This window comes from Salmo trutta, chromosome 10, assembly GCF_901001165.1.
Source record: "Salmo trutta chromosome 10, fSalTru1.1, whole genome shotgun sequence".
Lineage (NCBI taxonomy): Eukaryota > Metazoa > Chordata > Actinopteri > Salmoniformes > Salmonidae > Salmo > Salmo trutta.
Genome location: NC_042966.1, coordinates 23,508,978 through 23,522,288, shown reverse-complemented (window position 1 = coordinate 23,522,288; position 13,311 = coordinate 23,508,978). Strand labels below are relative to the sequence as shown.

Sequence of the window (13,311 nt, the reverse complement as noted above, 5' to 3'; positions counted from 1 at the left end):
GGGGCAAAGATCATGTGATCCAGGATATGTGGTTAAGTGTAACTTCTACCTCGAATGATGAAAGCAGTGGTTTAGGAGAAAGGTGTGTGTTAACACTTGTGTATCTCTCAGGTATGGGCACCCAATGGGGTGGGATGGGCCGCAGTCTGATGCAGCTACCAGAGTTCAGGGAGTCCATCTTGCGTTCGGACGTAGCATTGAAGGACACGGGGATGTGTGTGTCCAGTCTGCTCATGGAGGCAGACGAGAGCACCTTCGAGGACACCGTCCAAGCCTTCGTAGGCCTTGCCGCCATACAGGTACAGCAGGGCAGCCATCTTAACTAAGGGCAAATCACAATTTTTTGAGGGTAGGACACCATTTTAACTAAGATTGGGGGGCACTGAAACCAAAAGGCTATGGAAATAGGACTGTATTCTCTGTTATTTGCACAGACAAAAAGCACACAATGCCTCTGACATATCAAAGGCAATCATGAAGATGACCATTTTAAGATGGTCCTGTATGGCTCTGTTGGTAGAGCATGTGTAAAAATGTATCCGCGCATGACTGTAAGTCGCTTGGGATAAAAGCGTCTGCTAAAAGGCATATAATATTTATATTATTGTAGAATGCTCATAAAAGTAACTGCTGTCTGTCTGTCCCCCTCTCAGATCGCCCAGATTGACCTGCTCCAGAAGCTGGGTCTGCAGCCGGATGGCATTGTGGGCCACAGTGTGGGAGAGCTAGCCTGTGGCTACGCAGATGGATCCCTCAGTCACAGTGAGGCTATCCTGGCAGCCTACTGGAGAGGGAGGTCCATCAAGGAGGCTAACCTGCCCCCCGGGGGCATGGCTGCAGTCGGTAAGGACCAAAAAGAGAGGTTTTTGTTTTGAATTGCCTCCCGGTACTCTACCCTGCACCTTAGACTGTTGCCCTATGTACATACAGCCATTGAACACTGGTTGCTTTAATCATGTTTCCATTTCACCCACTTTATATGTATATACTGTATTCTAGCCATGGCTCAGCTTATGTAACTTTTTGTATTTCTAACTGTTCATCTTTATTGCTAGGTATTACTGCACTGTTGGATCTAGAAACTCAAGCATTTTGCTGCACCTGAGATAACATCTGTGTATCTACCAATAAACTTTGATTTGGATTAATTTGTGTTGTGCTCGCTGATCTACTTTTTTTCTCTCCCTCCCCCACCCTCCTCTCTCTCTCTCAGGACTGACATGGGCAGAGTGTAAGGCTCAGTGTCCTCAGGGTGTGGTTCCAGCCTGTCACAATGCTGAAGACACCGTCACCATCTCTGGCCCTGCGGTAACACATTTTGGTTCAAATCCTTGCATCTATCAATAGCTTTATGCGCTATTTTTAAATACCCTTTTTTTTATACTAAACTATTTAGACCAATTCTGTCTGTAAGCTACATTTTGTCCTGTAAAAGCCTGAAACTGACATGGTGCTCTTCTGTATGCAGGAGGCAGTGAGTAAGTTTGTAGCAGAGCTGAAGGAGAGTGGTGTGTTTGCCAAGGAGGTTCGTAGTGCTGGTGTAGCCTTCCATTCTTACTACATGGCCTCCATTGCTCCTGCCCTGTTGGCTGCTCTCAAGAGGGTAAGACAACATTTGACTGTGTGGCTCAGTCCAAAACCTAACTTTAAAAAAAAAATAACTTTTCAATTCAGAAAAGGAATTGAAACTAAATGCATGAATTTAAAAAACAGACTGCTTTCTACCTGCCTGGGAATTAAATTTCAAGTCACCTGCCAAATATACTGAATCCCCATCTCCACTCTCTTTGTAGGTGATCAAGGAGCCGAAGCAGAGGTCTGCCAGGTGGATCAGTACATCTATCCCCCAGAAGGACTGGGACAGCTCGCTGGCTCTGTACTCCTCAGCAGATTACCATTGTAATAACCTGGTCAGCCCTGTCCTCTTCCAGGAGGGCCTGAGCCTGGTGCCTGATAATGCTGTGGTGGTGGAGATAGCACCACACGCTCTGCTGCAGGTTAGTATACACACAATGTAGAAACACACACACACACAAACATAGGATGGCCTGATAAGACTGTGACAATCTTCTCCTCTCAAAAACACACACACACACCGTCTGACAAAAATGCAGCATATTTGTCATCATTACTGTGTGAAACCTTGCTCTGTCTCCCCCTGCAGGCGATCCTGAAGCGTAGCCTGAAGCCCACGTGTTCCATCCTGCCCCTGATGAGGAGAGGCCACGCCAACAACCTGGAGTTCTTCCTCTCTCACATCGGCAAGGTCTACATGAACGGGTCAGTACCTGCTGCTGACACGCCACGCCTCTGATGTCATCATTATGCAACTGATTCTATTCTAACCTACTTAAACACACAGCTTTAACTGGTGTTGTGCATATTATTTTCCCAATACTGCAAGATGGCCTTCACACCTTACTTTGCCATTCTTTTACCCTTATAAACTCTGTTAGCCCCTAGTACAAGCTAAAACATGCATGTCAAAAAGCTAGATTTGGGTCAGATGTCTCAATACCAAGCATCTCTCCTTTGTGTCCAGGATCAACGTGGACAGTAAGCAGCTGTACCCATGTGTGGAGTACCCGGTGCCCGTGGGCACCCCTCTGATCTCCCCCCTGGTGCAGTGGGACCACTCCCAGACCTGGGATGTACCCAAGGCTGAGGACTTCCCTGCTGGTTCTGGAGGGTCCACCTCAGCTACCATCTATAACATTGGTGAGAGACATACAGTACCGGTCAAATGTTTGGACACACAGAATTACTGAGACAGCCCATGACACCTACTCATTCAAGGGTTTTTCTTTATTTTTACTGTTTTCTACATTGTAGAATAATAGTGACGACATCAAAACTATGAAATAACACATGGAATCATGTAGTAACCAAAAGTGTTAAACAAATCAAAATATCTTTTATATTTGAGATTCTTCAATGTAGCCACACTTTGCCTTGGTGACAGCTTTGCACACTCTTGGCACACCGATACAGTATAGACACAGAATACACACAACCACACAGACAATAACGTAGTTGATCTCCTCTCCCCCCAGACATGAACCCAGAGTCTCCAGACTACTATATGATTGGCCACTGCATCGACGGGCGTGTCCTGTACCCGGCGACGGGTTATCTGGTACTGGCCTGGAGGACCCTGATGAGGAGCCTCGGCATTGTCATGGAAACCACCCCTGTCACCTTCGAGGACGTCACCATCCACAGGGCCACCATCTTACCCAAGACCGGTGAGGGAGGGACGGATGGTGAAGGGAGGGGAAGAGTTTGATCATTGGTTGTCTGTCGCCTCAAGGGTGTCTATTTGGGTTGTCAGTCTTTTACTGTGGTACATTTATGACCTTTCTTCAATGTGCTTTGTCTCGCTCCCTTTTCTCTCTTACACCTTCCCCTCTTCTCGCTGTCAGGTTCAGTCCAGTTGGAGGTGCGGCTCATGCCCGCCACCAGTCGATTTGAGGTCTCTGAGAATGGCAACCTGGCTGTCAGTGGTACGCATACTTTATACTCTCCTATAAGCATCCGAGATAAATGTTTGATATGTAAAGGATTGTTTCTATGTGCTCTGTTACATGGTAATAGCTAGTGTATATAGACTCATTCAATCTGTTACATATTATAAACTGAGCCCTGAATGCTGATTGGCTGACAGCCGTGGTATATCAGACTGTACCATGGGTATGACTATTTATTTTTTTACTGTTCTAATTACATTGGTAACCAGTTTATAATAGCAATAAGGCACCTCTGGGGTTTGTGGTATATTGCCAATATACCACGGCTAAGGACTGTGTCCAGGCACTCCGCGTTGCGTCGTGCTTCAGAACAGCTCTTAGCCGTGGTATATTGGCCATTTACCACACCCCCTCTGGCCTTATTGCTTAAATAGCAACTAGTGTATACAACCATTCAAGGTCTATGACATAGTAATACATACTATAAACTCTACATGCTTTCTCCTTGGTCCTCCTCAGTCAGTCACCTATCCCATACTTCTCTCTGTCTGTGCAGGCAAGGTGAGCATTCTGGAGGACGCTGCTCTGGACTCATTCCACTCTGAGATTGGTAAGCCTGTCACCGGGGACAATGGTGACCCCAAACTGCGCCTGACAGCCCATGACATCTACAAGGAGCTCCGTCTCCGTGGTTATGACTACGGCAAGACTTTCCAGGGCATCCTGGAGTCCAACAATGCAGGTGTGTGTGTGTGTGTGTGTGTAAGGAAAAAGTTAAACCATTGTGAACCTCTTTATGAAGTAGCCTACTTAATACTGGGTAGCAACTAAGGTGGCTAGTTGTAGATTGTACTACAAGTTATTTTCCTCAGTTATTGGTTGACTGGTTTCCCTCTGACCCTGCTCTATCCTTGTCTCTGGCTGTAGGTGACAGTGGGAAGCTGCAGTGGACGGGTAACTGGGTGACCTTCCTGGACACCATGCTGCAGATGATCGTGGTTGGCCTATCAGGACGCAGCCTTCGCCTGCCAACGCGGATCCGCTCTGTGTGTGTCGACCCCACCGTCCACCAGGAGAGGGTCACTGAATACGGAGAGGGTAACAAAGGTATTGAAATAAAACATGTACACAGGCCCACTACAAACACACACACTACTCACTTAAGGATGCCGTTACATTTATTTGACTGTTTTTCTACCTTCTCTCCATCACCTAGCCGTGGTCGTCCACGTCAACCGTTGCCTTGACAACATCGTTGCGGGCGGAGTGCAGATCTGTGGTCTCCACGCCACGGTGGCACCGCGTCGCCAACAGCAACAGAGCCCGCCCACCCTGGAGGAGTTTTTGTTTGTGCCCTACCTAGAGACAGAATGCCTGTCAGCCAATGAGAAGCTGGGAGACCAGCTCAAGAACTGCAAAGGTTAGAGTTCATGTTTGTTGGCTACCTTTATCATCCAAACAGTGGGAAGTCATTTTGCTTTCAGATTCAATGTTTAAAATCACAGTTAACGTTTTTTAATAATAGGTAGCAATCTCTTTGTATTCTCTCTTTCTACAACACATTCACATTTTGTTAGTCTAAAAAGGCCATAGTACTAAATTGATTACCCTCTGTCTGACCCTTGGTTCATGCATCTCTCCAGGTCTGATCCACAAGCTGCAGAAGAAGCTGGCTCCTCAGGGCGTTAAGCTCTCCATCCCTGGTCTAGAGGGGGTGTCTGATCCTGCTGTCCCCAGCCCTGAGTCCGCTGAGCCTGGCTTGCTGCGGCTGCTGTCCCTGCTTTGTGGTCTAGAGCTGAACGGTAACCTGCGGTCAGAGCTGGAGCAGACTGTTGAGAAGGAGAGGAGTTGTCTCCTCCAGGACCCCCTGCTACATGGCCTACTGGATGGCCCAGCCCTCAGACACTGTTTGGACACAGCCCTGGAGAACACTACCCCCGGGAAGATCAAAGTCCTGGAGGTGAGAACAAAGATGTGATACAGCAGTGGTCATGAGCGCTCTCTCTCTCTCTCTCGCCCTCCTCTCTAACCCCTGCTCTGTCTCGCCCCACCTTAGGCCCTCTCCAACGACGGCCATCTTTTCTCCCGAGCCGTGCCCCTCCTTAACATCCAGCCCATGCTCCGCCTCGACTACGTCGCCACTGCCACTACCCTCGACCTCCTGACCCCCCACCAGACCACCCTGGATGCCATAGGGGTCACCTCAGCCCAGTGGGACCCCCAGCAGAGCCCTGTGCCCGGGGGTGCGGTCGGTGGGGCCGACCTGGTGGTGTGTAACCACGCCTGGGGTCCCCTGGGGGCCGGGGCTGAGGTGTTGGTGGGGAACCTGGCCTCGGGGGCCAAGGAGGGGGGCTTTGTGATGCTCCACACCCTGCTGAAGGGAGAGACGCTGGGGGAGATGGTGGCATTCCTCACCTCCAAGGACAGCCAGAACAACCAGCAGAGACTGCTCTCCCAGGTCAGTTACACTGCAGTGGAAAACTGATACCCAGATGAATCCTTAGCCCCCAGCTTCCCTTCAGATATTAAAGCAGGGCCACACGTTACGCTATTAGCTTCAGTCAGTGTTTAGTGAGTGAGGATACATAAACTGGCCATACATATAGTCTCATTTGTGACAACATTTTATTACCTATGATGTCTAATCCTGTTATTGTTCTCTTCTCTAGACTGAGTGGGAGAAAGCCTTCTCTGATGCGTCTCTCAACTTGGTGGCTGTCAGGAAGTCATTTTATGGCTCTGCCTTATTCCTGTGTCGCCGTCGGTTACCCAGCAAACTGCCCATCTTCCTGCCTGTGGACAGCATGGACTACCAGTGGGTGGACACACTCAAGGTGAGGGAAATGTCTGTCTGTGTTAATAACTCCTTAATAAGTGCTTATAAGCCCTTATAACTCTCTCTTCCCCCCCAGGCGACGTTGGCTGAGCCATCAGACTCTCCGGTCTGGCTGACTGCTACCCAGGGCCACTCTGGGGTGGTGGGCATGGTCAACTGTCTACGCCAGGAGCCCGGGGGCAGCCGCATACGGTGAGACTAAGGCCTGGTCTGAAAAAAAACCTTGGCCCTCCCTCTTCCCCTTGACACTTGATCTGAAAGGATTGGATTGGTATTAGCATGTTTAAAAGCACAGATGTGTGTATATATTATAAAAGTAATTGCTCCATCTTGCTCTCGGATAGGCTGTGAATCATACAGTGAGTCAGACTAATGCTGTACTTCTCTCTCTTCTCTCTCTCCAGGTGTGCATTTGTGTCCAACCTGTGTGAGTCTTTTGCGGCGCCCACCCTGCAGCCTGCCCATAATTCCATGCGGTCTGTGCTGGAGGGAGACCTGTGTATGAACGTGTTCAGGGATGGACACTGGGGAGTGTTCAGACACCAGCTCATCTCTCAGGGTACGACAACCACACCACCATCTCCCCTCTCTCTTGTTCTTGCTCTTGCTCTAGCGAGATCTCAAAAGTTACACCCAATGAGAAATCTTGAGAGAACTTTCACACGTTCAGTCATTGCATAGGAGCTTGATGATAAAATTGCAGTGGAAAAAAAAAAATTGCTTCCCTAATGATAAACACTAAAATAGCTGATAGTCACAGACTAGCCCTAGGCTCAAGAATATGCTGATTTAAAATGTTCATCTTGGACAATAATGGATTCCTAATCTTCTGTTGATCATGCTACAAAGCTTAATACCTCGCTCTCCCTTTCTCGCTCTCTCCTCAGATCTGAGTGAGGAGTTGACCGAGCAGGCTTACATTAACGTGTTGACCCGTGGTGACCTCTCCTCGCTGCGTTGGATCGCCTCGCCCCTCCGCCATTTTGTGGCGAGCAGCCCCCATGTGCAGCTGTGTCGCGTCTACTACAGCTCCCTCAACTTCAGAGACATCATGCTGGCCACCGGGAAACTGCCACCGGACGCCATCCCAGGTAAAGAACACACAAACACACACACACACACACACACACACACACACACACACACACACACAGAGATGCATACAGACATGTCCTCTAGGAAACTGCCTCTGAGGCTATACCAGTAATGAACACTCATGCACTCTCTCTCTTTTACTTACACACATCTGATTTCCCTCTGTAGGTGACCTGGCCCTACAGCAGTGCATGTTGGGTATGGAGTTCTCGGGTCGTGACCCCAGCGGTCGGCGTGTGATGGGGCTGCTGCCTGCTAAAGGCCTGGCCACCTGCGTTGACGCTGACACACGCTTCCTCTGGGACATCCCAGATGGCTGGTAAAACAATGCGACTACCCCAAATCACACCCTATTCCCTACATTATGTAGTGCATTTGAGTAAAAGTGCTGGTCTACGATCAGTTTTGCCTTTCAAAATAATAATGAATAAAAGGGGGGAACTGATCCTAGATCAGCATTCCTATACTTTGTGAATACAGGCCCAGAGCCACAAACGACCTCGTAGGGAGACACTGTTTTGGGATCTTGACTAACAGACTGAGGGGTATGTCCACTCAGGGGCGTACTACAAACCAGGATCAATGAGTTAGCCGGCTAACTTTTATAAACAACCAGAAATAACTATTAAAGCTAAACTTATTTATGTGTGTTTGGTTGTTGTCGATTAGACCATGCCCATTTCAAGTGGATACTTCGGGGGGAAAAGTTAAGTTATTTCAGAATATTTCTGTAAGTTAGATCCTGCTTTGTAGTATTCCCCTTTGTTGACGTCTAGCTTTATGACTTAGTTATTGTTGTAAGTAACTTATGTTCTCTCTCTCTAGGACCCTGGAGCAGGCAGCGTCGGTGCCGGTGGTCTATGCCACAGCCTACTATTCCCTGGTGGTCCGAGGCAGGCTCCGCCCAGGGGAGAGTGTTCTCATCCACTCAGGGTCAGGGGGCGTCGGCCAGGCTGCCATCGCCATTGCACTCAGCCAGCGCTGTAGGGTCTTCACTACGGTTGGTGAGTACCAGAGACCTGTAGGTACACACACACACTTGGCCTGTTAATGTCAGAATTGTCAGTGCATTTAGCCATAGATGTCTCTCTGTAACCCGTGTTTTGTGTTGTCTCAGGTTCAGCAGAGAAGCGTGCCTACCTACAGGAGCGTTTCCCCCAGCTCACCTCTGAGTCCTTTGCCAACTCTAGAGACGCCACCTTCGAACAGCACGTCCTGCTAAACACACAGGGAAAAGGTCAGACACACTTTAAATATCAGCTCCTATCCAAACTTGCCTCACTCAAACACACGAAACATGCCAACTATCCAACATGATACACCTCTCACACTCACTCACATGTTCTTGTGTATCCTGTCTGTAGGAGTGGATATGGTGTTGAACTCCCTGGCTGAGGAGAAGCTTCAGGCCAGTCTTCGCTGTCTGGCTCGACACGGACGCTTCCTGGAGATCGGCAAATACGACCTGTCCAACAACTCCCCTCTGGGTCAGTACACAGCACTGCAACTGCTCTCCGTGGCAGCCATTTTGTGTCCGACTCACTATGCCGCTGCAGCTGTTCTAATGTCTGACATGAGTCCCTGTTTCCCTCAGGTATGGCTCTCTTCCTGAAGAACGTGGCGTTCCACGGGATCCTATTGGACGCCCTGTTTGAGGAGGGGAACAGGGAGTGGGAGGAGGTGTCCCAGCTGCTGAAGCGGGGCATTGAGGGAGGTGTAGTCAAGCCACTGAGGACTACGGTGTTTGAGAGAGACCAGGTGGAGGAGGCTTTCAGATACATGGCCCAGGGAAAACACATCGGCAAAGTCCTGCTGCAGGTCACTTACTCAACAACTCCCCTTCTTTCATATTCATTCACGCGTTATTTTTCTCCCTCACAAAACACAGCTTTTATTATTTCCTCAACTCTCTCTTTTAGTCCGGTCCATTTATCATAACACTGTTATTACCACTTATTATACTCTTGATACATGCCGGTTTATTACAGTCCACTCGGTGTGTGTTGGGTCTGATGTGGTGGCAGGTAGGCTAGCGGTTAAGAGCGTTGGGAAACTAACCGAAAGCTTGCTGGTTGAAAAATCTAGGCAAGGCACCTAACCTCTAATTGTCTGCTAAAATGTAATTGTGTGTCTCTCTAGGTGCGTTCAGAGGAGAAAGGTGGTGGTACTCAGGCGGTGGGCTCGCCCCTCTCCCTCCCCGCCATCTGCCGCACCTTCTGCCCTGCTTCCCACTCTTACATCATCACCGGGGGACTGGGCGGCTTCGGCTTGGAGCTTGCTCATTGGCTGACGGAGAGAGGCGCCCGCAAACTGGTGCTCACCTCCAGATCGGGCATCCGCAACGGTAAGAGACAATAACTCAGAACTTTGAGTTGTACTTGCACATTTTTACATGTGCTGTATTGTAGCACACCAGCAAAGCCATTGTGTTCTTACATTAGCTGCACACTTGTTGTTTGTGACAGTCCAGTCACTTTTGTTTTTGTCGGTTCACGTTGCTAGGTTACCAGGCGAAGCGCGTGCGTGAGTGGCAGGGGATGGGTGTACAGGTGCTGGTGTCCACCAGTGATGTCAGCACCCTGGAGGGGGCGGAGCGACTCATCAACGAGGCCTGCAGGCTGGGGCCTGTGGGAGGAGTCTTCCACCTCGCCATGGTAATGCCCCCCCCCCCCCCCCCACCTGTACACGGTTGCTTTTTGTTTTCACCTGTCCCCCTCTCAACTCGCATACCTCACCTGTCCTCCTCTCAACTCGCATACCTCACCTGTCCTCCTCTCAACTCGCATACCTCACCTGTCCCCCTCTCAACTCGCATACCTCACCTGTCTTTTTGTCCTGTCTGTATGTACCAGGTGCTGAAGGATGGCATGCTGGAGAATCTGACTCCTCAGCTGTTCCTGGATGTCAACAAACCCAAATACAACGGAACCCTCCACCTGGACAGGTTAGATGATACACACAGGCATAGCAGTTAGCCTAGAGATCACTCCTCCTGGTGCTTCTGTAGTTCTGCTGAGATTTACCAGTCTTTCCATTAGAAGGATCTGTCAGTATCCAATGTTTTGGAGGAATGGAAAATCCAAAAGCAGTCTGAGGTAATCAAAGGTTTCCTTCCTCTCTCCCTCTTTCTCAGGGTGACCAGGAAGCTGTGTCCAGACCTCAGCTACTTTGTAGCCTTCTCCTCTGTGAGCTGCGGCCGCGGCAACGCCGGCCAGAGTAACTACGGTTACGCCAATTCCGCCATGGAGCGTGTGTGCGAGCAGCGACGCCACGATGGCCTGCCCGGATTGGCCGTCCAGTGGGGCGCCATCGGCGACGTGGGCGTTGTCCTGGAGACCATGGGCGGTAACGACGTGGTGGTGGGCGGGACTCTCCCGCAGCGCATCACTTCCTGTCTGGAGGTGCTGGACCGTTTCCTGTGCGAGCGGCGTCCGGTGATGTCGAGCTTCGTGCTGGCAGAGAGGAGCGTGGTGAAGAGCAATGGAACAGGACAGAGAGACCTGGTGGAGGCTGTCGCTCATATACTGGGTAGACCCCTCATCACCCATACACCTCCATATAACTAACCCTATAACAAACCCCAGACAGACCTGAGGGGTGTACTAGAAAGCAGGATCAAGGAGTACGCCAGCTAACCTTGATTAGTTTAAAATGAGCATGATCTAATTGACTGAACAACAAAAACACATTTGTATGTCAGTTTAGCTTTCTTGATGAAGCAGAAAATAAGTAGGGTTTTTTTCTGGTTGTTTATCCAAGGTAGCTGGCTCACTCCTAGATCCTGCTTTGTAGTATATCCCCCTAGTGGAGGCTGTGGCTCACATACTAGGTCAGACTAGAGGAAGAGAGGGATGTCCCTCATCAGCATGTAACCAGCTCTAGATTCTTCCTGAAGTTACCCCATCACAGCTGATGGGTGGGCTGCTGTTGTGTTTATATCAATAGATTTGAAGCTGGTTTGGGTGTTTTCATTCCCTGTCCCCTCTAACCTTTTCAGGTGTGCGTGATGTCAGCAGCCTAAACGCTGACGCCTCATTGGCTGATCTGGGTCTGGACTCTCTGATGGGCGTGGAGGTGCGTCAGACACTGGAGCGCGATTATGACATTGTCATGGCAATGAGGGAGATCCGACAGCTCACCATCAACAAGCTCCGAGAGCTGTCCAGGCAACCGGTGGGAACAACAGGTGTGTGTGTACACTAACACTGTAAGCAATAATGACTGTATAGTTAGGAAGCGTGTGTGTCATGGACTTATGTGTTCTCTCCCTCTCTCTCTCTCCCTCTCTCTTTCTCCATCTCTCCAGAGTCCTGTCAGTCTCCAGTGAAGAAGGGAGGAGTGCGTTCTCTGTTGGAGTCGGACCTCAGTTTGATGCTGGTCAACCCAGACGGTCCCACGGTCTCACGTCTCAATGAGGTGCAGAGTGCTGAGCGCCCGCTGTTCCTGGTCCACCCTATAGAGGGCTCCATCGCTGCCTTCCACACACTCACCGCCAAGCTCAGTGTGCCCTGCTACGGCCTGCAGTGCACTAAAGGTACACACACGGGAACAAACACACACACGGGAACAAACACACACACACACACACACACACACGCACAGGAACAAACACACACACGCACACACACAGGAACAAACACACACACACACACACAGGAACAAACACACACACACAGGAACAAACTCCCTCCTCTCTCTCTCTCTCGCAATCATACTGATACAGTCCCTCTCTCTCTCTCTAAAGTTGTAAACTTTCTCTTAATGACTGAAGCTGTCTCCCCCCATCTCTCTAGCTGCTCCTTTGGACAGTATACAGTCTCTGGCTACATACTATGTGGAGTGTATACGTCAGGTAAAAAAGATACTAACAACTTCATTTGTATTTATATATTTACATACGTGATAGATAATTACAGTGATTTTATAAATAATGGTCTGTGCTTATGTTTTATTTGTGTAGGTGCAATCGGAGGGTCCGTACCGGATTGCCGGCTACTCCTTTGGGGCCTGCGTGGCGTTTGAGATGTGTTCTCAGCTGCAGGCCCAGGGTAGAACTGTAGATTACCTCTTCCTCTTTGACGGATCACACTCCTACGTCGCCGCTTACACACAGGTGAGACCTTATGCAGGCATATTGATACTCACACACACCAGTGATACGCATGTGTCTGTACATACTGACACACACACAGATGAGAGGTTACGCAGGAATGCACATGTACTCTGACACATACACACATCCTCGTACTCAGTTCCTTCACAGTGAACTCCACTTGAAAAGAGTCAGTCATCTCATAAACTCAGAACTAACCGAAGGGTCTTGTGTAGCGTTAACCTGATGTTTGTATTCTATTTGCCTTTCAGAGCTACAAATCCAAGCTGACCCCTGGTAAAGAGTCTGAGGCAGAGACTGAAGCACTGTGTGCTTTCATCCAGCAGTTCACTGGCATAGAGTACAACAAGGTACAACACTTTACAACAGCAGATAATGGCCTGTACTCATACTGTACTCACTGGCTATGGCATAATATTAAACTAACATACTTGAGACTGGTTCAATGTATAATTCTCACATTTCTTGTTGTGCCTCTTTTACCTCTCCTCTCTCTGTCCAGTTGTTGGAGACCCTGCTCCCTCTGTCTGATCTGAAGGCCCGTGTCAACATGGCGGTGGACCTCATCACCTCCAGCCATAAGAACGTCAGTAAAGACTCCCTGCGATTCGCTGCCGCCACCTTCTACTACAAACTCAAGGCTGCCGACGGTTATGTACCGGCAACCAAATACCACGGCAACGTCACTCTGCTCCGCGCCAAGGCCAGCAGCGACTACGGAGACAACCTGGGGGCTGACTACAAACTGAGCGAGGTGGGTATACACAAACACACACGCATGAACACGCGCACGCACACAC

At 49.5% G+C, this 13,311-nt stretch overlaps 1 protein-coding gene across 4 annotated transcripts in view; it reads left to right on the top strand.

Moving 5' to 3' along the window:
• The window catches only part of LOC115201394 (fatty acid synthase), a 30,914-nt gene that overhangs the window by 15,367 nt on the left and 2,236 nt on the right, over positions 1-13,311 (top strand). For all 4 annotated transcript variants that reach the window (XM_029764977.1, XM_029764980.1, XM_029764979.1 and 1 more), the window contains 33 exons: positions 112-299; positions 654-843; positions 1,214-1,308; positions 1,469-1,603; positions 1,794-1,997; positions 2,165-2,280; positions 2,543-2,718; positions 3,054-3,245; positions 3,423-3,503; positions 4,024-4,209; positions 4,395-4,574; positions 4,684-4,887; positions 5,111-5,427; positions 5,524-5,925; positions 6,137-6,301; positions 6,380-6,495; positions 6,708-6,862; positions 7,191-7,394; positions 7,567-7,717; positions 8,224-8,402; positions 8,516-8,635; positions 8,763-8,885; positions 8,993-9,216; positions 9,538-9,742; positions 9,901-10,052; positions 10,251-10,342; positions 10,532-10,926; positions 11,396-11,584; positions 11,705-11,932; positions 12,192-12,250; positions 12,359-12,511; positions 12,763-12,861; positions 13,014-13,265. In XM_029764977.1, the coding sequence (XP_029620837.1) occupies positions 112-299; positions 654-843; positions 1,214-1,308; positions 1,469-1,603; positions 1,794-1,997; positions 2,165-2,280; positions 2,543-2,718; positions 3,054-3,245; positions 3,423-3,503; positions 4,024-4,209; positions 4,395-4,574; positions 4,684-4,887; positions 5,111-5,427; positions 5,524-5,925; positions 6,137-6,301; positions 6,380-6,495; positions 6,708-6,862; positions 7,191-7,394; positions 7,567-7,717; positions 8,224-8,402; positions 8,516-8,635; positions 8,763-8,885; positions 8,993-9,216; positions 9,538-9,742; positions 9,901-10,052; positions 10,251-10,342; positions 10,532-10,926; positions 11,396-11,584; positions 11,705-11,932; positions 12,192-12,250; positions 12,359-12,511; positions 12,763-12,861; positions 13,014-13,265 (5,927 nt within the window). The remainder of the gene's footprint in view (positions 1-111; positions 300-653; positions 844-1,213; positions 1,309-1,468; positions 1,604-1,793; positions 1,998-2,164; positions 2,281-2,542; positions 2,719-3,053; positions 3,246-3,422; positions 3,504-4,023; positions 4,210-4,394; positions 4,575-4,683; positions 4,888-5,110; positions 5,428-5,523; positions 5,926-6,136; positions 6,302-6,379; positions 6,496-6,707; positions 6,863-7,190; positions 7,395-7,566; positions 7,718-8,223; positions 8,403-8,515; positions 8,636-8,762; positions 8,886-8,992; positions 9,217-9,537; positions 9,743-9,900; positions 10,053-10,250; positions 10,343-10,531; positions 10,927-11,395; positions 11,585-11,704; positions 11,933-12,191; positions 12,251-12,358; positions 12,512-12,762; positions 12,862-13,013; positions 13,266-13,311) is intronic.